This window comes from Atheta coriaria, unplaced genomic scaffold, assembly GCF_025399875.1.
Source record: "Atheta coriaria isolate IRGN ID8LTWV9N9 unplaced genomic scaffold, Caltech_Dcor_3.1 hic_scaffold_2_pilon, whole genome shotgun sequence".
Taxonomy (NCBI): Eukaryota; Metazoa; Arthropoda; class Insecta; order Coleoptera; family Staphylinidae; genus Dalotia; species Dalotia coriaria.
The window spans coordinates 4,439,642-4,463,111 of record NW_027045444.1 but is presented as its reverse complement, the minus strand read 5'-3'; the positions used below and the strand labels follow the sequence as shown (position 1 = coordinate 4,463,111).

General features: G+C 38.5%; 5 protein-coding genes and 1 long non-coding RNA gene across 13 annotated transcripts; 3 read left to right on the top strand and 3 right to left on the bottom strand.

The window, feature by feature from the left end:
* Nucleotides 1-3: 3 nt before the first annotated feature.
* PIG-L (phosphatidylinositol glycan anchor biosynthesis class L) lies at nucleotides 4-1,606 on the bottom strand. Its single transcript, XM_065311069.1, has 3 exons — nucleotides 1,088-1,606; nucleotides 647-1,031; nucleotides 4-571 (listed from the first exon to the last, which is right to left on the bottom strand). Exons 1-3 carry the CDS (start codon nucleotides 1,425-1,427, stop codon nucleotides 379-381), a joined length of 918 nt encoding a protein of 305 aa, XP_065167141.1. The 5' UTR covers nucleotides 1,428-1,606; the 3' UTR covers nucleotides 4-378.
* A 134-nt stretch (nucleotides 1,607-1,740) lies between these two features.
* Nucleotides 1,741-8,927, bottom strand: Pi4KIIIalpha (phosphatidylinositol 4-kinase III alpha). Of its 4 annotated transcripts, none has more exons than XM_065312370.1 (10): nucleotides 8,787-8,927; nucleotides 7,719-8,721; nucleotides 7,498-7,662; nucleotides 7,373-7,426; nucleotides 4,316-7,222; nucleotides 3,610-4,187; nucleotides 3,324-3,461; nucleotides 2,584-3,255; nucleotides 2,282-2,528; nucleotides 1,741-2,225 (listed from the first exon to the last, which is right to left on the bottom strand). In XM_065312370.1, exons 1-10 carry the CDS (start codon nucleotides 8,874-8,876, stop codon nucleotides 1,840-1,842), a joined length of 6,240 nt encoding a protein of 2,079 aa, XP_065168442.1. In that variant the 5' UTR covers nucleotides 8,877-8,927; the 3' UTR covers nucleotides 1,741-1,839. The 4 variants fall into 4 exon arrangements, with proteins under 4 accessions (XP_065168442.1, XP_065168450.1, XP_065168456.1 ...); XM_065312378.1 differs by having other exon boundaries at nucleotides 3,610-4,181; XM_065312384.1 differs by lacking the exon at nucleotides 7,373-7,426.
* Nucleotides 2,099-11,176, top strand: LOC135799336 (uncharacterized). Of its 4 annotated transcripts, XR_010549994.1 has the most exons (10): nucleotides 2,099-2,231; nucleotides 2,571-3,103; nucleotides 3,188-3,274; nucleotides 3,339-3,481; nucleotides 6,233-6,412; nucleotides 6,464-7,230; nucleotides 7,485-7,524; nucleotides 7,698-7,909; nucleotides 8,605-8,727; nucleotides 8,802-11,176. It is a non-coding gene; the product is annotated as an uncharacterized lncRNA (long non-coding RNA). The 4 variants fall into 4 exon arrangements; XR_010549996.1 differs by having other exon boundaries at nucleotides 7,713-8,727; XR_010549993.1 differs by having other exon boundaries at nucleotides 7,698-8,727.
* A 4,482-nt stretch (nucleotides 11,177-15,658) lies between these two features.
* On the bottom strand, nucleotides 15,659-22,512 carry holn1 (CD2 antigen cytoplasmic tail-binding protein 2 homolog holn1). Of its 2 annotated transcripts, none has more exons than XM_065312709.1 (3): nucleotides 22,354-22,512; nucleotides 16,613-17,436; nucleotides 15,659-16,548 (listed from the first exon to the last, which is right to left on the bottom strand). In XM_065312709.1, exons 2-3 carry the CDS (start codon nucleotides 17,282-17,284, stop codon nucleotides 16,213-16,215), a joined length of 1,008 nt encoding a protein of 335 aa, XP_065168781.1. In that variant the 5' UTR covers nucleotides 17,285-17,436; nucleotides 22,354-22,512; the 3' UTR covers nucleotides 15,659-16,212. The 2 variants fall into 2 exon arrangements, with proteins under 2 accessions (XP_065168781.1, XP_065168773.1); XM_065312701.1 differs by lacking the exon at nucleotides 22,354-22,512 and adding an exon at nucleotides 20,980-21,455.
* LOC135799588 (uncharacterized) lies at nucleotides 18,680-19,821 on the top strand. Its single transcript, XM_065312740.1, has 2 exons — nucleotides 18,680-18,956; nucleotides 19,518-19,821. Exons 1-2 carry the CDS (start codon nucleotides 18,744-18,746, stop codon nucleotides 19,773-19,775), a joined length of 471 nt encoding a protein of 156 aa, XP_065168812.1. The 5' UTR covers nucleotides 18,680-18,743; the 3' UTR covers nucleotides 19,776-19,821.
* Nucleotides 21,503-22,453, top strand: Vps37B (vacuolar protein sorting 37B). The gene has a single exon (XM_065312719.1). The coding sequence runs from the start codon at nucleotides 21,593-21,595 to the stop codon at nucleotides 22,274-22,276; it is 684 nt and encodes a 227-aa protein (XP_065168791.1). The 5' UTR covers nucleotides 21,503-21,592; the 3' UTR covers nucleotides 22,277-22,453.
* Nucleotides 22,513-23,470: the final 958 nt, after the last annotated feature.

Here is a 23,470-nt window from a genome sequence, read left to right as displayed (position 1 = left end):
CAATTCATGTCAACTGATTTATTTAATTAGATTTAATACTTTGGCACAAAAGTAATCGCGGTGTTTTTTTGTGTTGTGAAGAACTTCGTAGAAAATTCGTTTAGAAAAGATTTCCGCGTGTATATTGTGATGCATTTGTTTCTTGCGCGCGGAGTGCATTCCATTACGTGTGTCGTATGATGCGCCACCTAGTGGAACGCACTCGATATGACTTGCATTTGTACTCGGTACAAAAGAGGCGATACAGCTTTGAATTCAAAATGGCGTCTACGCTTCGCACTACATACGCAATATTTATATATAGAAAACGAGAGTATAAAACGTGTTAAAAAATCGTAAGCTAATCGGAAACAAAATGGCGGAGAGAGAAGATCATCTTCAGTCGTCGGCCAACTGGATGTCGTCGACGTCGAGATCCAACTGAATATCGCTGGCGTCCATGCGCTGCAGCGTGTTGATGAGCTGGTAGCGTGAGAAGACGAGGTACAGCCGGCGGAACCACACGAACTGCGACTTGTGCTGCGTCATCGCCTTGTACAACAGGCGGCGATCGCTTGCATTCGTGATAAATCTACAACCACCAATCACCATCATCAAACAAGGTTAGTATATGCATATAATGTGAGGTTATCACAGCGCCACCTACCTAACACTCGATAAAATGTAACAAATTGGTATGTCAAATACTTTCCAGTACTTGCGGATCACATTGATTGTTTCAAGCACGTACACTTGACAATCTTTTGGTAACTTGTTCGCGGTGCTGAGCAGCGCAATGGCGTAGTATATACTGCAGTGATTCAGGTGTCTGCTCACCCCGTGCTTATCGAAGGTGATAAGCGTGTCGATGCCGAGCGATTGCAGATGGTGCGAGACAATCTGCGCGACGATCTCGGCCGGCCAGCGCGTATCCATTGCGTCTGGTAGTTTTGTGTGGCTTTGCACCGTGATGCATTCATCGCGGATGCCTAGGACTTTACACGCATCGTATAATTCCTTCTTGCGCACCTTTCCCATGCCATAGTTAGCGCCTAGGTATAATTATTTTTTAGTTTTTTGTATTTTTTGTGGTTTTATTGTTTGGTACCTGTTGATAGGCACAGAAGGTAAACGCTGCAGGCGGGATCCTGCGTGAAGCGTAAGATGGTCGGGCCGAAGAACATGGTCTCGTCGTCCGGGTGCGCGATCACGAAGAGGACGCGCCGTGAGGGCCGCACGTCGCGCCTGAACCGCAACGCTCGCCATCGCACGATGAGCGCGTAGAGGATCAGGCAGGCGACGGTATAGGCGAGCGCGAAGAGCACGAGATGCTCCAGCGCGTCGGTTAGGTAATCGCGGACGCGCTGCCGCCACGTGCCGCACCAGGAGAGCGCGAGCTGCCAATGCGCGCCGAGGTGCTCCGCCAGCGGACGCCCGCCGAGGAGCATCGGGCGCGGTGGTTATTATTAGCGCGGAATGCTGTCGCTCATCGCGCGCGCACACCACACACGCCACGCGGTATTATTAGGATGGAAATCTAGCAGGACACAACGGTCGCATCATGCAACTCTGTTGACGTTTGCAGGAGTACAGCTGGAGTTTACAGGCCAGCGATAAGAGGTTAGTTGCAAGGTGACACAATACATAGATGGTGGAATGTATTACATTCATGTATATTAAGTTGCCTACATTTACTCTCAAGTGACACATTCCACTATACACCAGTACCAGTACCGTCTCAATGTTTTATTTTATCTAATATTTTTCGAGCTCCCACTTTTATTCAATCAACTAATTCTATAAATCAACAACAACAAGATAGTAATATGATAGTAATAAGTTATAACTTTTTTTACGGTATTAATAAGGTATTTGATTCTGATAATACTGAATCATGTCATAGGTACGCGTGCGGAAGTTGAGGAAACTATGGCGGATGATCGCGAGCATGTAATTGGCCGCATCCTTTTCGCTCACACTCGGCTGGAAGCGAGCGCGTAGTAATTTGATCGTCTGCCCGCGGAAACACGGCAATCCTGTATCCAGCATCAACGAGACCAGTGATACAATCGCTTCACGATACGGCCGCACAGCTAGGTATGCTTGCACACACAGTTCGCAGAACCAGCGGAAAGGGGGCGCTTCCATCTTGCCTCCCATGATGGTTACCATCTCTTCGGTGAGCTTGATATCCGGCTCAAAACCGAGATTACCACCCGGGGAGGATTCAAACATGAAGCCAAAGTCTACAAGTAAGTGAAATTAATAATTATTTACAAAGTTTATGTAGTTTATAACGTACCAATGTGTATAATGTGTCCCTCGCCATCCAGCATGATATTCCCGTTGTGTCTGTCTTTAATCTGAAGCAGAAATCCAACCACACTGTAGGCGGCCATTGAAATAACGAAATTCCGCCGTGCTAATTGAAACTCCTGCGATCCTTCATCACCATACTTCTTCAGGAAGTAATCATACATGCCTAAATCTGTTTGTCTTCCTAATTGATCTCTGGATTTCGCGTTGGGCACGCATTCAATCACACCACACTAAAATTATTATTTTGATATTAACCCTATTTAATATTTTAGATTTTATCATTACCCCTGGTGCGGTAGCTACAACTCTATACGGAAACAGATACAGATCCAACCCCACCGTCTGGAAGACATTCTTAAATATCCCAATCACTTGCAGCGCCAGCATATCCTGCCTGACATCATCGCCGACTTTAAAAATGGCCGCCTGCCACATTTCCGGCCCCAGCGTTGCTACCTCAGCAACACCACGATTCTGCGAGAATGCCATCGCCACCTGTTCCAGTTCATTTATCCCGTACCTCTGTACTTTAAACCTCGCTAGATACGGTGCTTTCGCTGCGCTTTGCATTGGTGTACCGCTCTTGTAGTCAATATCCACCACCATGGCTTCGGGATTACTAGGCAGGTAACAACCTGGTTGTACGTTGATACGACTCAATGCCTCCAGGCATGCGCGTTTGCGTTCGGCGCCTTTTGGGAAGGGTCGAATCTCGCCGGAGATGTTGGTGATCTTCTCGAAGAAATCAAACTCGCGCTCGTAGAACTGCTGCGCTGGTCCGGAGAGATTCGAGATAATACTATTGGTGAGTGCTTCAAGCATGTCGTAGAGTACTGTGTCCTTCTGTTGCATTTCCTCGTCCATGTACATGTTGGTTTTCATGTTCCAGATGAGTTGATGCGCGACGATTTGGGATTTCTGCGCTACGTATTTTATGTACTCAGTTACATAACCCATCTACAGGGTAAAACAAAAAGTAATATTTTAATTGTGCATGTGATATGTATGTTTTTTGTATTACTTACGTTATCATGTCGTAGGGCTTGGACAAGTTGTGGAATGTAGAATAAGACTGCGTCGCTCGGGTAGGATGTCAACGACTTCACAGCATACTGCGATGTTATTGGATGCGGGGGGAATTGTCGCGAGAAGAATGCCAACGCCTGCAGAAAAACAACAAAAAGTAAGTGTTAATATTTAAGCGTAGTATAGACAACTGCGATTGGACTGCTGTGTCACCCCCACCACTTTTTGCGGGTTGTTCATTATTTCTAAGCAGTCCAGTCCCAGATTTATATGTTTTTACCGCACCTGAATCGGTGTTAACTTGGCCCATGTCAGCATATAAACCAATTTCGGTATATCCGACAAAATAGCATCTGTAGTCGCAAAATACTGCAGCGCTTCGGGAATATGCTGCACCGCAACCGGATTCTGCATAATCTGATGCTTGATTTCATTAATGATCGAATCATTACTCTTCAACCTATCCGGTAGATAAACTGCCAGCACCGGTGAGATATCCCACGCAAGCCTTGTATAATCCTGCCATTGTTTCTCTGTCAATGTCTTGGCCCTCCACGCCGCCAAACTATCCTCACCGGGTAAATGCAACTCCACTCGACTGCCTGGATTGTGCCACACAATCATAAAATCAATCTCGACTGCTAACAACTCCAGAATCAAATTGCGCTTCTTGATATAACACCGCACGAAATTATCCGCCAACGGTACGCGTTTACTCTTCGCTGATCTTTTACTCAGCGTATTCGTGCTTGTTGATAATGGTACGGTGTTTATCCATCCGGCGGTGCCTCGTAACTCATTGGGTTTGGCCATCTCGACGGTTTGGATTGAGCTGAAGGGCGCCGACGTGCCTAAATCTAAATCTTCATTACCCATCAAATTTTCAATATTCAAAGGGTGGAAAAGAGAGAATAGAACAAATTAAAATGTGCACAGAGATGGAAAAAATCAGTGTTGACACAAAACACATCCAAGTATAAAACACACTTACCTCCAACATCGCTCACTTTCAAATACTTCTTATCCGAATGCATCGTCTGCCAGAATCTCACAAGCGTGCAAATATCCTCGCGTAATTCACTCACATTCTGCGTGGGGCATCTCACCGGCCTGCAGAAATAATCCAAGCAACTACAGTAGATCCGCTCACGTAGCACATTCTTCGCTAAACTCTTCGGTAAGATATCACCTTGCAACAGAGATAATCCACATTGTAATAGTTTGAATCGCACGCCGACAGCGGCCACATCCCGTGTTTGACATGGACTAGACGCGCCGACATTCATCGCCAATGATCGATGGATCAATGTGGCTAACATCTCGACTTTTTCATAACTGCTATACTTGGCAGTCTCGATCATCTCGCAGATAAACTGCACCCACACCGCGTGTGGTTTCACAAATGGCGGCTGCGGTTCCAAATTACTCCCTTCGGAATACGCCAGTGGGGACACTTCCTCCGCCGGTACAGAAAACAACCCCATACGTTTTTGTACAGTGTAAGTCCACGCACTGACCATTTCCTGTAAAAATCTCAACTCGACATCTTGACGCGCTGTTATCAACCACTGCCAGCATGCTACCGCCGTGGTCATTGCTTCCACATTGAATAATTCCACTTGACTAGACGCTATACAATGCAGTAGACTACGATTGAGTTCCGGGGTGGTGATTAACATAGCTGTGGATCTCCACAGGGCTTCTCGATGACCATCTACGTCTTTATCCTTGCATGATTGCCATACACGTTCTAATAATCTCCCGGTCATGTCACGGATATTCTCCTGGCCACAAAACGACATCAACCCATTCAATTCCCCCGCGTATTTGGATCTCAGTGTTAAGTAACTCACGAACTTCGATACGTCATTCTTGACGCACTTGGGTCTCTTGTCCAGCATGCCTACTGTTAGACTAACACATTGTTGATTGTTAGGACCATGCTGTTGCACGCACTCCAATGCAAGTGATAATCCTGCATGTGACCCTTCATAGGTCCCCTGTGCTTGCATAAGATTTATGTATTCTTGTATATGTGACCGGGTCCAGTGCGGTTCCCATTTCATAGCTTCTTTTAGAATACGTTCGGAATTCGCAGCGAAATCTTTCACGATGCTTTCACGAGCTTCCAGGGTATCCATCAATTGTATAGACCAGCTTGTTTTAGGGATATCTAGTATGGGATTCTCTTGATTGGGATCTAACTGTAGTGAGTAGCATAATACTTGTAGGATGTCCAATGTTGTCCATAGGACTCGTTTATTCCAGAGTAGATGTGGGAATTTATCGATCAGTAACGATAGGAATTTATCTGCAACTCTACGGATTTGTTTTTGTGGATTGTTGAAATTCACAAGGAGGAATTGTGCGTGTTCCTCAAGATCACTCTCTCTTGCTTGATCCTTTGGTTTGTTTTTCATAACTTGTAGGAATTTATCGAAGACTTTCTCGCCGACAGACGACACGCAATTCCACATGCCGTTCTTATCTTTCTGCAGCGCCGAATCACTCAGATATTCTATGATAATAATCTGTAGATTTGGCCCGTCTGAATTAGTTATCCTTAGAGTTTCTACCCAGTAGACACTAAGTAGAAAACTGCATTCAGCAAAACTAAGTTTGTTTACATGTGCGGAGACATCAGTTGCACCTCTAAGCAGGTCTAAGATTTGTGTGCGTAGCTCGTGTAGTTCATTAATACTAACACTTTCATTGCGCACTGCGGAGGTATATTGCAATCCTCTCATTTCAGACCGGCTGGATGTCTGTGAAACTAATGCGGGTGTTTTTATAGCGATTTCCTTAACCCCTTCATACCATTCCACTGGCCATAATCCACTATCCGCCGCTGTGAATCCCATAATCACACAATACAACCAGAAATCTCTGAATAACTTATGTAATCTAGGTTTGGGATTGCGGATACTAGGCATCCTCCTCAATAAAACAGCGATGACAGGAATCAACACGCCTAGATTCCCCGCAGAGCTGGATGCTTTTGTAGCTCCGGGTGATTTCTCACTCGCGCGTTTACCTTCCAACCCCAGGGAGACAAACAACTCTAGAAGTGTAACCAGGAGACTATTAAGTGAGTCAACTTGTATATTTTCAGCAATATTCGCTAATGCATTGATTACAGCACGTGATACATGCGTATACTGCGCCTTTTCCATGGAATTCTCGCTGTATGTGGCGCTGCTTGAGTCTACGGTGATCATCGTGAACATTTTCATGATGATTTCATAAATGTGCTGCTCGCACTGGGCGATTACAATGCACCCAAGCTGGTCGACAATTAGGATGTCCAATGGGGATGGTACACGGCAGAATCTCTGCTGGAAGAACTGCAGGATGGTGTCGGTTGTCCGCGGGACGGCTTTCATGCTCACTGCGACGTGTCCCAGCATAAAGACGATATTGGTGGAGATCAGTGAGCTTTCCCCGTTGGATTTCTCAGCGGTGAAGATGCGATTAGACACAGCTGCAACCAATGCACGCACTACATTCGGATCCAGTGCGAATGCGGCGTCTAACGCGAAGCATAAATTTTCAATCGCTGCATCCCGGAGTTTATCAAACGCTGTCTGAGCGGGTGTGATTGTTTTGTATTGGTTGTTATCACGTGGTGTGATAGCAGGTGTAACGGACAGTTTATTACTGTTCTTCTTCTCGTTCTTCTCCGCGATTTGTTTGTGTAGTTTTTGCAGAATAGGCGATGGAGTGATTAGGAAATCACGCAGGCAATAGATGGACGTCGAGGCGATGTTAGGAAACTTCTGGGCGAGTTTTCCAAGGCCTTCAAGACATACCATCAGGAGTGGCATATGCGCAAGGACAAGTTTATGTCCATGCGTTGAGTTTATCTTCTCTGAGAGACGTCCACAGAGGCTATCAGCACCTAAAAAGGTTTGTAAAGTTATTATTTTTGTTTATGTGGTCAATAATCAAATCAAAACTCAAAAAGAAAAAGAAAAACAAACAAAACACAATTTGAAATCAAAAGTATTGCAAACAAAAGGCCACAAATCAAACGCAAACTGAGTCAAACCTAAAATAATATTGAGAGCATGTGAGAGTGTGGAGAAATTGTACTCAGCATCGACTGAAAGTGAAATTTAAACATTCAACTCTTAGGTGATTGATTTTTTTGATGTTTTCAGGCCATCTACTAACCTGTCTCGTCGCCGATCGCCCAAACAAGTAAGTCTACACACGCTGCGTTCGCCATTACGTTGACTTTAAACTTATTAACCAGTGCGTAATTACTTTCGCGATCCTCACGTTCACTTGCGTCATGATTACGACTTTGCAATTCAGTCTGACCATTCAGGAATAATCCTAAAAAGATTAATAATTTTTATATTATGTTTTAGATTCTATTCTGCTAGAATCACCTTTAACAAATTCCTGCACGTCCTTGGTGAAGGGCACCGGTAAATCCTTCTGCGGCTGCAGTAATTCCCTCAACAGTGTAACCATCACTAAATTAATCGTCTCCGAGAAGGTTTTATACGGAAACGTGATGATTTTCTCGGTGGAATAAATCTCGCTGGATTGTTCATCCAGAAACGCGAGCATGTCTTTGGTGAGTAACTTCTTCGCCATCGCGAGAATCGCCTGCAGGTGATCCAGGCTTAATAAAATCATCCGGTCGCGATAATCATGAGCATCACTCAGTCGTAAATTCTGAAACTGATGGAAACTCGAGCCGAACTTGCAGAAGAAATACGTCTTCACATCGCAGTTCTGATCCAGGCCAAGAAAGCGATTATCTTCGTACATATTTGCGTTTTCATTCAGCGATAACGAGCGTGGAATAATCGGGCGGAAGTTACTGAAACTTCTCTGATAAATCGGCTTCTGCGGGGTGTTGTTTGGTGCTGGTATGATTGGCGGGTCGGGTTTTGGATACAGTCGGCAAATATACGATGGATTGTTGAGTGAGAAGCGCCCAATTGCTCTTGCAAGTCCAAGTAGGTATGGAACTGTGTTTCTGCACAGGAATAATTTCGTCGAGCTTGAATTTGTTGGTTGTTCATGCAGTGTGAGGATGTTTTGTGTCAGCTGCTCCAAGCATTCAATCTGTGTGGAAATGATTGTGTCTTTTTCTTCAGGACAACGCGCGGCGATGTCTGAGAGCAGTGTGTGCAGAGAGAAGCTGAATTTTTCAGCGACGGGTATACGCCCAATGATGTTCACTTTGTTCTCTTCCAGCCATGAGCGATTGAGGCGCTTGGCGAGGTTTAGTAGATACGGGATGATTTTTTCTTTATGTTGCAGGTCTGATTCCAGTAGATAGATGCCAAGCGCGATGATGGCATCTTGATGACGCACGCTGATTTTGAAGAGCGAGCCGCAGGAGGGCTCCTCCGGGCATAGGGAGAATAACGCGTTTAGCTGTTGGTAGGTAATTGAAGGTTTAATATTTGTATTTGTGTTTTATTATGCTGTGGTATGTGTACCTTTTCCCATTGCAGGTCTTTAATGCGCGCTAGGGAGCGAGCCAGGTGCTGCACTGCCTTGTTGAAGAAGAGTTTGTCCTCGCAGACCATGGTGATTTAGTTCGCGGATGCACTACACAGCATTATTTTGGTCGCTTCTGGACCTGTTCGACACTTTTTGCCGTAGAATCGACCGATTTGTGAAGGTAAATATTGACCCTTGGCACAGTATGATTTTGACAATCAGCTGCTTGTCAATGTGTTAATATGGATTGTGTGTTTGTTTGGCTTCGATGGCGGAATTATGCTGGTTATGTGAGTTAGAGTGGGAAATAAACAGACTACATTGCGCATGGCAATGATCAGTTTTGGATATATGATCGGCTGTAATATAAAGTACATGGATAGTGTAGGAGCTGCGTGTCATCGGAAGAAGGATAGGTAGATAGGCGTTTTTATTGTGATAGAGTAGGATAGAAGTTATGACGTAGGGCGTTCACTATCAATGTTATATATATGATCCTAGTAATTTTCGCCGATTGATTTGAAATTTTTAAATGCGATTTCGCGCGCGGAATTTCACTATTGCTTATCAGTATTTGTTTGCTATCCTGCATGCGACCTTGTTTGTTGCAAATAGTGTGCATTGCGTTGCGACGTGCGCGCAAGATTATTGCGCTTTGCGCTTGCGGTCCCTGATTGCGCGCTGCGCTCAGCGTAGTTTTGTGCCGGTCGCTGTTGGAGTCGGACGTGTTTCTCGCGGCTGTTATATTTTATTTTTGAGTTTGTAATTCGGTAAATCGTGTTCATTTCGATCGTCCATCGCCTGCTTTTAGTTATTACTGACGTGTTTAGTGTGTTAATCCGATGTGGAACATACAAAATCGTTCATTTTATTTACGGTCGTTGTGCGTGTTTCAAGATGACCGCGTGTTATCAATTAGTTTACATTTCATGCAGGCGTGATACAGGTAGCATGAACCTGCATCGTCTTGCAGCAGTTTTAAGATTTTATTTCGATTAATTGCGTGCCGTTCGTTTAACCATCGCCGGTTATCTGTGCTAGTTGTCGTGTTTGGTGTTTAGTGTGATGATCTGTACGTGAGCCATCTTGCTCGGGGAACATGGGCAAAGATATGCGTGGAATACCAAGAAAGAACGGTAAGGTGTAAACTTTATTTTCTTTTTCTGAAATTGTCGTCCCTATTAAATTCACCTATTCGTGCATGCATTGTTCGGGAAGTTTTATTCATACGCGTGCAGTTAAGTCTTTGCTTACGCCGGGTTAGAACGATATCTTATCTTGTTATTGTTGTGAACATTTTTATTTATTTGTATGCGGTGAAGCCACAATTTTAAACCTGCGTATCCGTGTTTAGTATTATCGTAATTAATTGTGATTTAATTCTTGTTCTTGGTCAATTCTGCGCCAAATCATCTTTTAATTCATCTTTAAGTTCAGTTATAATTAGATTTGTATATATTTAAGTACCTTTGACAATGAATTTGATGAATGCCTGTGGAATAACATGCAGTGTAAACTCTTTATAACGATACTTACTAAAATTTGTTGATTAAAGGACGGATTTCACTCACCCAGTCACAAAACCAACATTCCTGTACGTATTTTTACGTCATTATAAAAAAAGTTATCAAGAATTTTTATTGTATTGCACATTTAATCACTTCACGATTTGTACTGTAGTGTCGTGCGTTTTCTTTGTTGGTAGTAAGGCGCTAAGGTATTTGGTAGTTGCCGCACTGTCGTTGTTTAGCTTTAACTCGCGAAGGGGGCATTTTAAGAGTTGTCAAATTAATTTCTTCGTGGCGTTGTATTAGTTTGTTGCAGAAGTTGCATTTGGAACATATCTAAAGTCGAAAATTGGATGGTTAAGTGGGATTTTTACATGTGAGGGGAAATTGTTAGGGTTTTTGGGTATAGCTTGCGAAGGGAGCGGCCTAGAATTTTCATTGCGGTGTCTGTTAAGTGCGCGTAATCCTAGATTTGTGTTTGTGCGGTCATCCTCTTGAGCACATTTCCATGATTGCTGTTTGTGTTATGTAATTGTGTATGTAGAACTTGAGATCTCCTTTTATTGTGTATATGGCTTTGCTGTATTGTATTATGTATTAATGTGTAAATACATACATGTTTGTTGTACTGTCCATGTAGAATTCGTTTTTATATGTAAAAGTTTTGTATTGTATTTGTTTGTGTTTTAATGTTTGCTTGCACCTTGTGTTGTAATTACTATAAATAAGCAACTGCGCTTCCGTCGCAGAAATGTTAGAGATGCGCGTATTACAAGGCATGTTTTACTTTCAGGAGATTTAAGAGCTGCCTCTGATTTTCGATTTTTAATAAATGTATGTGGTTTTAAATGTTGCTAATAAAACATAATGTAATATTACATACTTCATCATATTTCTTTCTGGTTTCCCCTTTGCCGTTTGCAGGATTGGTGCCTGAAATCATACTCCATATAAATCTTAAGTGCGCCGAGCGTGTACAATATATAGCTGTTGTTTGTGTTGTGTTGTTGCTTTTAAAAAGTTGAATAAAGTAGAGACATAAATAGAAGAATCAAATATTAAAAATAAAAACACTCGGTGGTCGAGTGGATACGTGCACCTGCTGGCATGCTAGTAGACACGGATCGAATCTCAGGTGTGGAAGGCATTTTTCTCAAATATAAAAATATCTGGTGAAATTTGGGTTGCATATATGAATTGCAACGAAATATATGAGAAATTGAAATACAAGTGGAGGCAATAAGAGATGCATGAAAGTAAATGGAGAACGAGAGAACAGAGAAATAGAAGAAGGAGTAGTAGAGGAGCATAGGAGAGGACAGAAGGAAGAGAACAGAGAGTAGAGAAGAGGGAGGAGATAGAAGAAAGAGCAACAGGGGTGGATGAAATTTTTAATTTTTTTGGCACGTGTCGTTATAAGACAGTCACAGTCACAGCGCTCTGGTCGATCGCCCACTGCTTCGATGCGTCCATTGCTCCCGGCCCATCCTACAGCTACGATGTCTCTGCGCTTCATCCCCGGAATTATCAGGCATATCAACAATTTTTATGGTGGGGGATCACCCCCAGAGAGAGGGAACTCCTTATAAAGACATTCCTTATAAGGTCTTGTTTGAATATTTCTAAGTTTTAAGTCGCCTCGAGAGAGGCGACACTTAAAAGTATTCTTACAAGTTCTGACCTGTAGCTGAAATGAAAGAAAGAGTACACAAATCATACAGGTTACCTTAACAATTTTTATAGGGGGGATTATCCCCTGAGAGAGGGAACTCTCTTAGAGGCCTGTTCCTGAAATGATAGAAGGCGAACACACAAATCAAAGAAGTCAATATATCTTACTATTTATTTATTAACAATAGAATACAAGTTTAGATTTTACATGTCAACAGAATACATGTCGCCATATTGAAATAGGACTTACGACCTGCTAAGCCGCGCACATATAAGCAAGTACCACTTCGTACAGTTCTACGGGAACAATGAAATTAGCAAATAGTTCATTTTCTACGTTATTGAAAATGAAAACAAATATAGAAGGTGTTACAAATCAAAAATTTAATGTAAAAACAGAAAAAATTATAATTCAAATATCACATGTAAATATCATTCGTTTTTCACCCGAGGCTCTGGAAAACTAATATACAGGGTGTCACAAAAAGAAAGTTCAAGGGCAATGAGGAAAACCTAACAACAACATTTAAAGCAAATATTTCACGGATACAAAAGAAAGAAATAGAAGTATACAGGGTGTTTCCAGAAGAAAAATCTCTCGTTGGAGGTAAAGAACACCCAGAAACTCACAAATACAGCGTTTTCTACGTAGTGTTAGGAAAACTAATATACATGAATTATTTACAAAAAGAAAACTTTTAGAAACTAGAAAGAGTTAATATTCACAACATTGGGAGGAAATTTACAAATAAACAACAATATTTTAATATAAATCCAAGATTTTACCCAAAATCATCGAAAAATTGAGCAAAAAGAAGGTACAAAATTAATACACCTACATTTTAACATATTGTAGATGTATATTTATTAATTTATGCGTCAACTTTGCGTAAAGCCGACAGGCGAAACATCATCATAAATTGATAGAATATCCTGCAGAAAACATTCAAATCAGCTGACGGCAACGTGGCGCGAAGCAGATGTACGCGGAGACTATGAAAACGAAAAACTATTCATCGTACAAAAGATTTTACTAGGTCAACTTCTTAAACTTCGCCAATTTAATGATGCACAGGAGTGCAAATCCCGATTAATGAATATTGCCAATTTTAATAATCTTCAGATACTCTTTTAAAACCCAGTGTTTGTAGTAATTAAATCATCATATTGTTTTCGGAAGCAGTACTAGAAATTTGATAAAAATACTTTACATACTGAAGTGTTTGTAATTTGCAAGATGATACATGCAAATTTCATATCACTTTACTCATATAGAATAATCAATTTAGGATTAAACCGGCGTAACTTTCCGTAAAAAATTTAATTACACACCTATCTGTATGCATTGATGAAGGTTTTATATCCTGAAATATATTCTATCAACTGAAAACACTAGCACAGATTAATGAACAGAATTTTCTTATTTGAGCCACAACTTGTCATTAAACAAAACAAGGCACACATATAAATTTTGATATTTTGCTGATGGTCGAAAAAGTACACGACGATTAATCCAATTAAAACCTCAAAACGTATGGCGATTAAGAAACTCGTTCGCGGACCACGCGGTGAAACAACTGCCGTCGCATGCTACAGCTTAGCCGGTACAAGGCTAGTACGTAGCGATAATACACATCGAACCAAAAAAGTTGTTTATATACACAAAACGTACTGATACACTCGTAGTTAGAAAAAGACCAAACTAAGGTTTCACAATGTTGAAATAACCGACATACACAGGAAATCTACTTTTTACATTCAATATTTCTCGGCATAAGAAGAAAATTTATTGGCTTTGAGATATTTATAAGATTCAGAAAAACAGGAAATTAATTTACCATTACAAATAAATAATTTATTTTCTTGTACATTTACTGTATACCTCATGTGCTGCGTCATTTTTTTAGTATTGTTAATAACAATTTATCTCTTTTAAATTAAGGCAACTGAAACGAATGGAAGATTATGAAAGTTAGGAATTAGATAAGAATTTAAAATTATTTAAAGATTTCACACAGTAAAAAAGATGAAAAAATGCGACTAAAAGTGCTAAAAAGAAAAATGTTTTCAATTTTTACCCATTTTTCAATTGCGAATATCTCATAAATCCTGAAATTTTCAATATCATAAAGGGTTCCCGGATATGACTCATTTTTCACATCAACTTTTTAACAGCTGCAAAAACAGGATATAATAGTCGTACTTTAGAAGGCCATTTCGAGATAGCAGATTTCGCGGGAATATTTCAAACAAAGAATAGCGGAAAATCAAAAGTTTAATTCTTTGATGTATCGGCATGGTACGCGACTATCTTATGCCATTGCAATAAAAAATGTGACGCGCAAATATAAACGAAAACACTAGTTAAAAATATTAACTTACAAAGCGGAACCTGTCGGAATCCAAGACCGAAAAGGTACTATAAATAAAATAATACACAAGTTAAATCATTTCATAAATTTTATTAATATTATATTCACATCAAAGAAAACTAATAATCATATATTATTCGGTTAAAAGTTACCTAAGAGATAACCAATGGATTATCTAATGATGAATAAATCAACATGACGGAAAAATGAAGGGACCGACAGCGGCAACTGCACACGTCAAAACCGCAGCGGTGGTACACGATTATCAATCAAACGCAACGCCGAATAGTGAAATCAAACTCTAAGAATGATATAAGCCGCGAGAGAGACAAGCCGAAGGAACCAGAGACCGGCACGGAACTGGCCGCAGCATGGCAAAGTACTAGGCATGCCTAATACACACACCACAGCTGACGATATGATAAAGGCGGCCTGTATGCGCGCGTGTAAATACAAAGGGTGTGCAAACCTTATCACACGTGACTTTGTGCCAATAGCAATAGACACGGATACCTACGATCTAAACTAAACTGCTGCATGCAGCAAGTAGATGCAGTGCGAGAGAACGATGTACGGAATACACATGCGATAAAAAGTTTTTCGAACTGAATCAAATGTGTAAAAACGCACTTAAGTTAAGACAAAAATTACAGGCAAACATGTAATGGATGTGCAGCAGAGCCGAATTTCATACTCAAGACATTCCATTCGCGTCACATAAACGAACTGTTACCACAGGTATTACCAAGAAGTGAACATGTGAACAATAATATTATATAAATACAAAAGAAATGAATACTTACACTCGATTATTGTTTATCATGCTCCTGGAATCCTAAAACATGGAATATTTATATAATTTGCCATAAAACTATAAAATTATCAACTTACATGTGTTATTTGTTGAAAGAATCAAAGACAAATGAGTTTTTAACGTGTTTTTGGTAATATTCTTGACATTTTTTATATTCTTGGACTTTTTCAACGAAATATTTGAGTTTTTATTCAGGTTGAGTGATTGCAACACCCAAACTGAGAACAATCTTTCTTTAAGCAGCATCATCAACAGTAAGAAACGGTAATGATGAAAAATGCAAGTCACGATAGTATCCATCTTGCTTACTGTACGTAAATCTTCGGTTAAATTCAAGATTGAACTCCGCAAACAACGCAATTTCTTCCTGTATTAAGTTTTTGCACAATTCACCGGATAATAATTCAACGACCATTGAATGATTCAACATGGACGCCATCTTGTCTTCGGTAAAATGATGTTGTTCCCGGATGGAATTTTCTAAATACAAGTAAGTTTTCAGCTTGTTTTGTAATGATTTTGTTTTATTTATTAGATGATTCTCCGCCCTTCTTGTTGATTTCGATGTGTCCACTTCAGTTGTCACAAATTGTTTCATTTCACGGTTTAATTCGTTGTTGGATTTATTATTGAAGCTGCATAATGTTTTTTAATTCGTAATTCGGTCCTGGTGATTTAAATAGGTCAAGCGGATCTCAAGTAATATTTTATTATCCCGAAAAATATTAGAGGCCTATTTTTCTTCAAAATCTGACCAAGTCACTCGTTTATTTCGTGTTTATATTAATGCGGATATTTTATTCATTATATTTTCTTCGATTTGAAGTGAAAACTTCGTTAGAATCGATATGATTTCAAAATTAACGAAACAACACTAAAAAGAGACAAGTTCGCAGTTTTCTAGGGTCTCCTCTCCTCTCTTAGGCTTATTCCTAATTCGCTACTGGTGGTTTAAATAAGTCAAGCGGATCTCAAGTGATATTTCGTTATCCCGAAAAATACTAAGGGCCTATTTTAATTTTTTTTTTTATTAAAATATTATTATTTTAAACCTACTCTAAAGATATAACTCGAAATCAATGCGATTTGACGAATAAAAATTCGAATCCTGTGCGCCGCATTTCCTTACCCACACACCAGTTTTAAAATGCCCATCCTCCGCCCATTTGTTCATCTGCCGCGTGTCAAATGGCCCCTCAATCTCATCCTTCGCCTGATCCCATTTAAACTCCCACATTAATTGTGTCTCCTCTGTTTCTTCCTTTTTACCTAAATTTTCTACTGTAGAAGTTGAAACCGACGCTGATTTTGTGTCGAAATCATCCGAGTACATATCAAACTCTGCTTCGACGATATGCGCCTTGGATTTGTTCTTCTTATCATGATTATTCAACTAAAGACAATAAATTATCATCAGTATTAATAAAAAATAACAATTTTTATATAAAAATACTGACTTTAAGTTGAATCTGTTCATAAGTCTCCTGATACACATCCATATTCCCCAAATGTGTTAAAATACCATTTGCAAGTTCAGTTAATTCAACCACATCCTTATTACTGCCCAAAGTACCAGCTTTTTTATGTTTTATCCTCTCAATGGTGGACATTTTGCTTAAATCACCTCCAAGTCTCTTCAGAGCTTTGTTTATTGTCTCACCGGGTTTTAAAAATGTTATCACCCGTCTATAGCTGGTAATATGATCGAAATCCGGTGTGTTATCATCGTCGCTTTCATCACCAAGGCCTTTTTCTTCAGAGTTCTGCGCGTTTGCATCACCGGCGTTGTTGGCGATATTCACGCGTTGCCAGTCGACGTTATCCAGCCAATTATCCCTCACCTCCTTCTCGTTCTTCCAGATGAAGTGTCCGTCTTTATCGAAATGCCCCATTTCCATTTCTTCGGTCATATTAAACGCAGTCATTCGTACATCACCATCTTGCCGGTCGAGCGACGCGTCTTCTTCGCCTTCTATGTCGTTATCGTCGAGGATATTGTATTTATCCTTGTCATCGTCTTCTTCGTCCGAGTCCAATGTGTGCTTCTTGACGTTATCATCGAATTTCACTTGTTTGCGTGGAAGATTCGTTTCATTTTCGAGTAATTCGTCGATATTTCGCTTGGACATGTTGTGTTTGATTTGGATGCGTATAATGTAAGGTTAGGGGTTATATATGCTGATTTGAAAGTCAGACTTGGAGGCGAACATGTAGAAATCGGCGGTAAATTTGAATTTGATCATATATATGATGTAACATTTTTGGTTTATAGGTTGAATATCTAAAGAAACATATAAAACATACAATATCAATGTGATTTATATGGCAGAGATTTAAATTAAACAGAAAACGACAATTGCCAATGAACCAATCAAAAGCGAAGAGGACTACATGTCAACCTTTTGAATATTGACATCAAATTGATTCAAAAAAGGAGTTGTTTGGTAATAATATTTATATATTTAAATGTGTAATATAAATATCAGTTATTAACAACGTGGATACCCTAACACTAACAATTGCGTGTTGTCTCTATCAAAGAGAAAGTTAGCATATTCAATATTGGTTGTGTTAATGGCAGCCATTCGTTGATTTATCAAATACCAATCTCTCGAATCATCCACTGCGTATAGAACATCAACTAGAGTTTGCAAAATCGTAAAATCCGGTTCCATTTCCCCAACCATCACTTCCAACGTGTCTTTTACAGCGTTCAATGTATAATAAGACATGCTATTTTCACCAATAGTCACCTGAAACATTAAAATTTTAAAAATTCTTAATTTTCAATGTTTTGATTATTTTTTCAATTTTTTCGATTTTCTCGGAAACTAAAAATGATAGAAATCAGCGGATTGAAGATTATGAAAGATGAGAAAATTCCCTATTAGGAAATAACTAAAAATAATTAAATTTCGTGGAGTAAAAGGTCAAAAAACGTGATTGAAAGTGCTAAAAAGTGAAATTTTTAGTTTTTTGCAATTTTTATCAATTACGATATCTTCGAAACTAAAAGAGATAACAACCAGCGGATTGTCGATTATGAAAGATTATAAAATTCTCTATAAGATTAAAAGTAAAAATAATTTTATTCTTTGTGGTAAAACGTCAAAAAACGTGACTAAAAGTGCTAAAAAGTGACATTTTTCGTTTTTTGATTTTGTTTTCAATTGCGAATATCTCGGAAACTAAAAGAGATAAACACAAACGGATTGAAAATGATTAAACTAGGGAAAATTCTCTATAACATAAGCTAGTTACATTTTAATCTACGACATGAAAAATAAAAGAAATAAAATTTTAAACTTACCCAAGCCCCAAATGCATAATTAATGCATAAACAAAGCACCAAAACACTAACTATCGTCCGTGGCAACATGATGCAATTGATATTTTCAAGTGAAAATGTCCCCACAAGCAATTTATACATCTATTTCATTGATTTTATCTCATATTAGGCAAGCACTTATCTCTTAGACTGATAATAACCAATTGCACGGCGTCTAAATTTAGCAATTTACTAATATATATTTAGTATTTATATGATATTCAAAGAATTCACACAGAAACATCAACACAATCAACAAAATGTGTATTTATTGTCTGAAAGTAATATGCGAGACAATTATCGCACGAGTTATTGCGACTGTTATTGTTGCAGTCATTCTATGTGCAGCTATCGCTATTACGTGGGTTATACTTGACAAGAATAAAGATGAAGACAATAAGAGTCATCGCATGAGAGCCGTGCGGTCTTTGCCGGAAAATATAATGATGAATCTGCCAGAACGGAGAAACATCGTAAGTTTTGATCAAAATTTATTTGTTTTATCTACTGTCTACTCGTATGTAATAATTGTTAAAATTATCAAGTGGAGATGAGTGGAGAATTTTTTATGAAATTTATATTAAAGTGTGTGTTATCAAAGTTTGCGTTATTTAGTTATTAGAGATTTGTTGCTTGGTGGTTAAACACTGTACGAGTGAAATCATGTCGCTGAAAGTATTTTTGTTTGTTTTTGTTATTTTTGCGTTTACTAACGCGCATATTAGTAATATGAATGTTGTAAATGATAAACTGTCACCGGAAATAACTCCGAGGAGAAATATCGTAAGTTTTGTTGATTTTTATTTGTTAAAAATTATTTAATTCTAATTTATTTTATTCAAATAATCACATAATATTTTAATTTGTATTTTCAACTCTTTTATTTTTTATTTGGATAAATATCAAAATTAATATTTTCTGATGATTACATGAATAAAATAAAACCCAAAAATATATAATTATAACCTGTGTGAATACGTTAACTCAATAAATACTATTTTGCTTAATTTTTTGTTTGTTTTTTATTTTTCTAGGCTACAATTGGTCCGAATCAAATGTATACCGATATGGTCTACGCAGGTTTGGAGCGTTTGCAGTTCCTGCTTGATTTCAACACGAAAAACAAGGAGTTGCTGCTGGAGATGAACCATCACTTCCAGCAGTACACTAATTACGATTGGCATCTGTCGCTGCAGGAAGACAGTGCCGGAGCCATTCCACCGCAGTATGTTTATTATAAATTCGATCGTAATGAAACCGAATTGTTTGTCGGCGGTTATTATCGTTGTTAAATGAAATAAAATGTAAATATATAAAAAATAAATAGTTGTGAATGTATTCTACTATTATTTGTTAAATTTATATGTTATTTTTGTTTATTTTTGATGTAGAAACGTAAAAATAAAGTATTTATTGTTATTATTTTTGTAATATTTGAATTTGTTCCATTGTTTTTGTCCCTAATACCAGAATCTTATTAAAATTATCATTAGAAATGTAATTGTGAGGGTGTTTAAGTAATTTGTATGTTTGTTACACTTTAACGAATAAACTACTCAAGTAATTTTGTTGAATTAGGGTATAATGACATTTAAGACTATGGAAAAGCAAATAGAATACTTTTTATCACCAAAATATAACTTATAAGAGTTAAATAAGCAATAAAACTTAATATGATGATTCCAATTGAATTACCATCATTTTTACTTCTTTAAATCAAGTTATTTAATACTTCTTCACGAATTCTGCACATAATTGGCAAAAGAAAACATAAAACATTAATTAATACTTAATAAAACCTCCAAAAATCAACCAAAAATAAATTTAAAGAAAAAAATTGTCTTTTTTGATTTAAACTGTCAATAAAATAAAACTTTTTCTATTGCACAATGTGCTATTCCAATATTTGCACTAAAATTTCTCAATTATTATTGCAAAACCTAGCAACAAACTTTAAAACCCTAAAGTAGCAACCTCTTAAAATAGGAAAAAACCCACGAAATAACAACTTACACAACGTCTACACACAAATTTTTACAATTTCAATGTTTCTCATTCAAGCACTGATAAAATTAATACCTTAGATAAAAATAAATCAATAACCAGTCGAATAAACTCAGTGTGTGCTTATATCCAACCGCCTACACATTAAATCACCTCAACAAATATTATCCAACCAAAAATTACTAAATAACAAAAATGTCGAAACTTCTATTTTCCGCTGTTTTCCTTCTGTTTGCAAGCTTATCAACCGCATTCAACTATTCCACGCCTCTAAATACAACCCTAGAGACTACAGAGATCAAAGCACAAAGACCAGAAGTAATTATTTAGTTATTAATGTTTGTTATTTAATTTAATTATTTATTGAATTTTTAATCTAATTTTATAGGCGATTTTGGTTGAATACTATGGTTTGTCAGAAAATCAAGCAGAAAACATTCGTGAGAAGCTCATCGAGTATCTGGACATGAATATTAACAATGAAGATCTTACCAACTACATGTGGGACTACTGCCAACGTGAAGATCCGTCAAGTGTGCATTTAATCACTGTTTCCAAGTGTTTCGATTATTGTTACGAAGGAAGTACACCCAAACAATACATTATTATCGATATTGATCGTCAAACGAACCGATTTATGATGGTTGCACGCGAAAATTGCAGTAAATAAGCAATAACCTATAATATTGTAACACTATGAATGCTTAATAAACAATGTATTTGTGTTAAAAGAGAAAAAAACTTGAAAACTTGTCAAAATACTTTAAAAAACGCCAAGATTGTTTGTTTAGTTCCAGTTGTCACCGTTAATGGCGCTGTAAATATTTGCACAGGTCCAATTTTAAATAATTTACCAGAAAATAAACGTAAATTAATATAAAACTCTATAAAAACTTATTAAACATGATTTAAGATATCAAAAAATAATAATTTATAACAAAATGTTTAAAATTTTGCTATATTTCAAAGAAATTACTTAAAATTTCCTACTTGCAAGTCCGCAGCTGCCTCATGTGTCATTCTAATGTTCCGACAGAATTTAAGGTTAAAAGTTTTGTTGTTATTGCGCTGTGACTCAAAAATCTCTTTCTAAAAACCAGACAAAATGACCGCGGCGCTTGAAACCGACTGCAAACGCATCCTCGCCACCCTGCAGATCTTCACCAATGACGAACTGAACGAAATCATGGACAACGAAGAGAAAATCTGCACGCTCATTGAAGAGCTGGACCAATCCTACCTGAAAAACGTCGAAAGCGAAAAGGAAGAAGTACAAACCTCAATCAATCAACTCTCCGACGCAAACCTAGCCCGAGAGCCGGAGCTCGTCGAAGCACGCGAAGCCATCGTGCTGCGCAGTGAAAACGGCGAGGAATTAACCCAAAAAGTTGAAGAGGCATACAAAACTCTACGAGATAAAGGCGGAGACATGTCCATGGACACAGCCCTAGCACTCCTGCAAACCGCCGCTAGTGAAATGGAAGAGGAAAGCGATAAAATCGCGCAGAGTTTTCTCGACAACACCACGGAATTGGACAGTTTCCTCGATGAGTTTCTCATCAAACGCAAACTAATGCATCTGCGCAATGTCAAAGCCGAAAAGATGTCAAAACTAATCGCGCAAGATGGCATCTACTCGCCGGGAAATTACGTGAATGCGCCGCCGATGAGTATCAACTCGAGTTATTTCCCAGCGATGCCGGCGGTTAACCCGACGGCGGTGCCTTATCCCACCGGTGGAATGGGCATGCCGATGCCGCCCGGGCATTTCTTTCAGAATCATTACTGAACGCAACGCGAGAATTGAATGAGCATGACGCACGTTATTTTTAAGTTTACGATTATTTACGTTTAAGAAAGTTTTACCTGTACTGAGAGATGATTTTACGTAGCGTTTAGGTCGAGAGGGGTCACGCCTGTGTTATAACCATATGATTAGTTAATAAAATGAAATATTTAACACTTTTATGAGGAGTTTGATGGTTTTACGTTTGAAACTTTCACGCACACATTTGCAAATGGCGGAGTGGCTCTGGAACATGTGAGAATATAGTAAAATGTGGTACATGGTGCGCCATCTGGTGGTGGTAATCACTACTATTTTGAAATTAGTTTAAAATTATTTTTAATTAATTTTAGCGCGTAAAACATTAAAATTTAGATGAATTAGTTCATAAAATATATAAATTTTATTTATCCGACTTAAATTTGTTGTATTTAACGCTAAAAACACGAAATTATTAATTTTTATGAATAAAATTTGTTGAAATAAAACACACAGCGCCCTCTTATGTACATTATCTAAACTTTAACGGCTATTTAAATATAACCTGAGAAACAATCACCCGAATCAAATAATTGTTGAAAAACCTACAAATTCTTTACAAAAACAACAAAAACCTGTAAGTATTTACTATATATTCATCTATTTGATACTAATTCTTCATATTTTAGTAGATTCCTCTACAAAATGCAGGTTTTTAGAAGGTTATCATCAATTTCATCAACACTTCGACCAATCCTCTCAACAATAATCAAAGAAAATCACCTAAACAAACTACAAAACCGCACTTATTCCATACTAAACCAAACTACACTCCTACCTACTGTAACTAAACTACTCTCAATCACCCCACTGCAATTACAACCCTCCGCCGGCTTCAAAGTACGCGTAAATCTAAAAAAACGCTGCAAAGACTGCTACTTTGTCCGACGTCAAGACCGCCTCTTCGTTATTTGTCCCACGCACCGCCGCCACAAGCAGATGCAGATGGTCAAGGACGAAAGGAACACGTGGATACTCACGCATGCCACACAAAGCAAAGTCCGCCAGTGGTAAACATCACATAAACACCACATTCATGCCCAAAATAAAAACATGTTTAGTCAGAAATAATCAAATGATTACATAAATAAATGCATTCGTATCAAGTTGAAGGCTGAATGATGAAGTGCAGTGAGTCATGAGATGATTCCACACCTA

Bases quoted from the DNA above. Each gene is read 5' to 3' on its own strand.
- PIG-L (XM_065311069.1), bottom strand. From the start codon at position 1,427: ATGCTCCTCGGCGGGCGTCCGCTGGCGGAGCACCTCGGCGCGCATTGG. The intron at 1,032-1,087 runs GTACCAAACAAT...AATTATACCTAG, and splicing joins CCTTCTGTGCCTATCAACAG to GCGCTAACTATGGCATGGGA. The intron at 572-646 runs GTAGGTGGCGCT...TGGTGGTTGTAG, and splicing joins TACATTTTATCGAGTGTTAG to ATTTATCACGAATGCAAGCG.
- Pi4KIIIalpha (XM_065312370.1), bottom strand. From the start codon at position 8,876: ATGGTCTGCGAGGACAAACTCTTCTTCAACAAGGCAGTGCAGCACCTG. The intron at 8,722-8,786 runs GTACACATACCA...ACCTACCAACAG, and splicing joins AAGACCTGCAATGGGAAAAG to CTAAACGCGTTATTCTCCCT. The intron at 4,188-4,315 runs GTAAGTGTGTTT...TGGGTAATGAAG, and splicing joins GAAAGTGAGCGATGTTGGAG to ATTTAGATTTAGGCACGTCG.
- holn1 (XM_065312709.1), bottom strand. From the start codon at position 17,284: ATGTCCAAGCGAAATATCGACGAATTACTCGAAAATGAAACGAATCTT. The intron at 16,549-16,612 runs GTCAGTATTTTT...TATTGTCTTTAG, and splicing joins ATGAACAGATTCAACTTAAA to TTGAATAATCATGATAAGAA.
- LOC135799588 (XM_065312740.1), top strand. From the start codon at position 18,744: ATGTGTATTTATTGTCTGAAAGTAATATGCGAGACAATTATCGCACGA. The intron at 18,957-19,517 runs GTAAGTTTTGAT...TTATTTTTCTAG, and splicing joins TGCCAGAACGGAGAAACATC to GCTACAATTGGTCCGAATCA.
- Vps37B (XM_065312719.1), top strand. From the start codon at position 21,593: ATGACCGCGGCGCTTGAAACCGACTGCAAACGCATCCTCGCCACCCTG.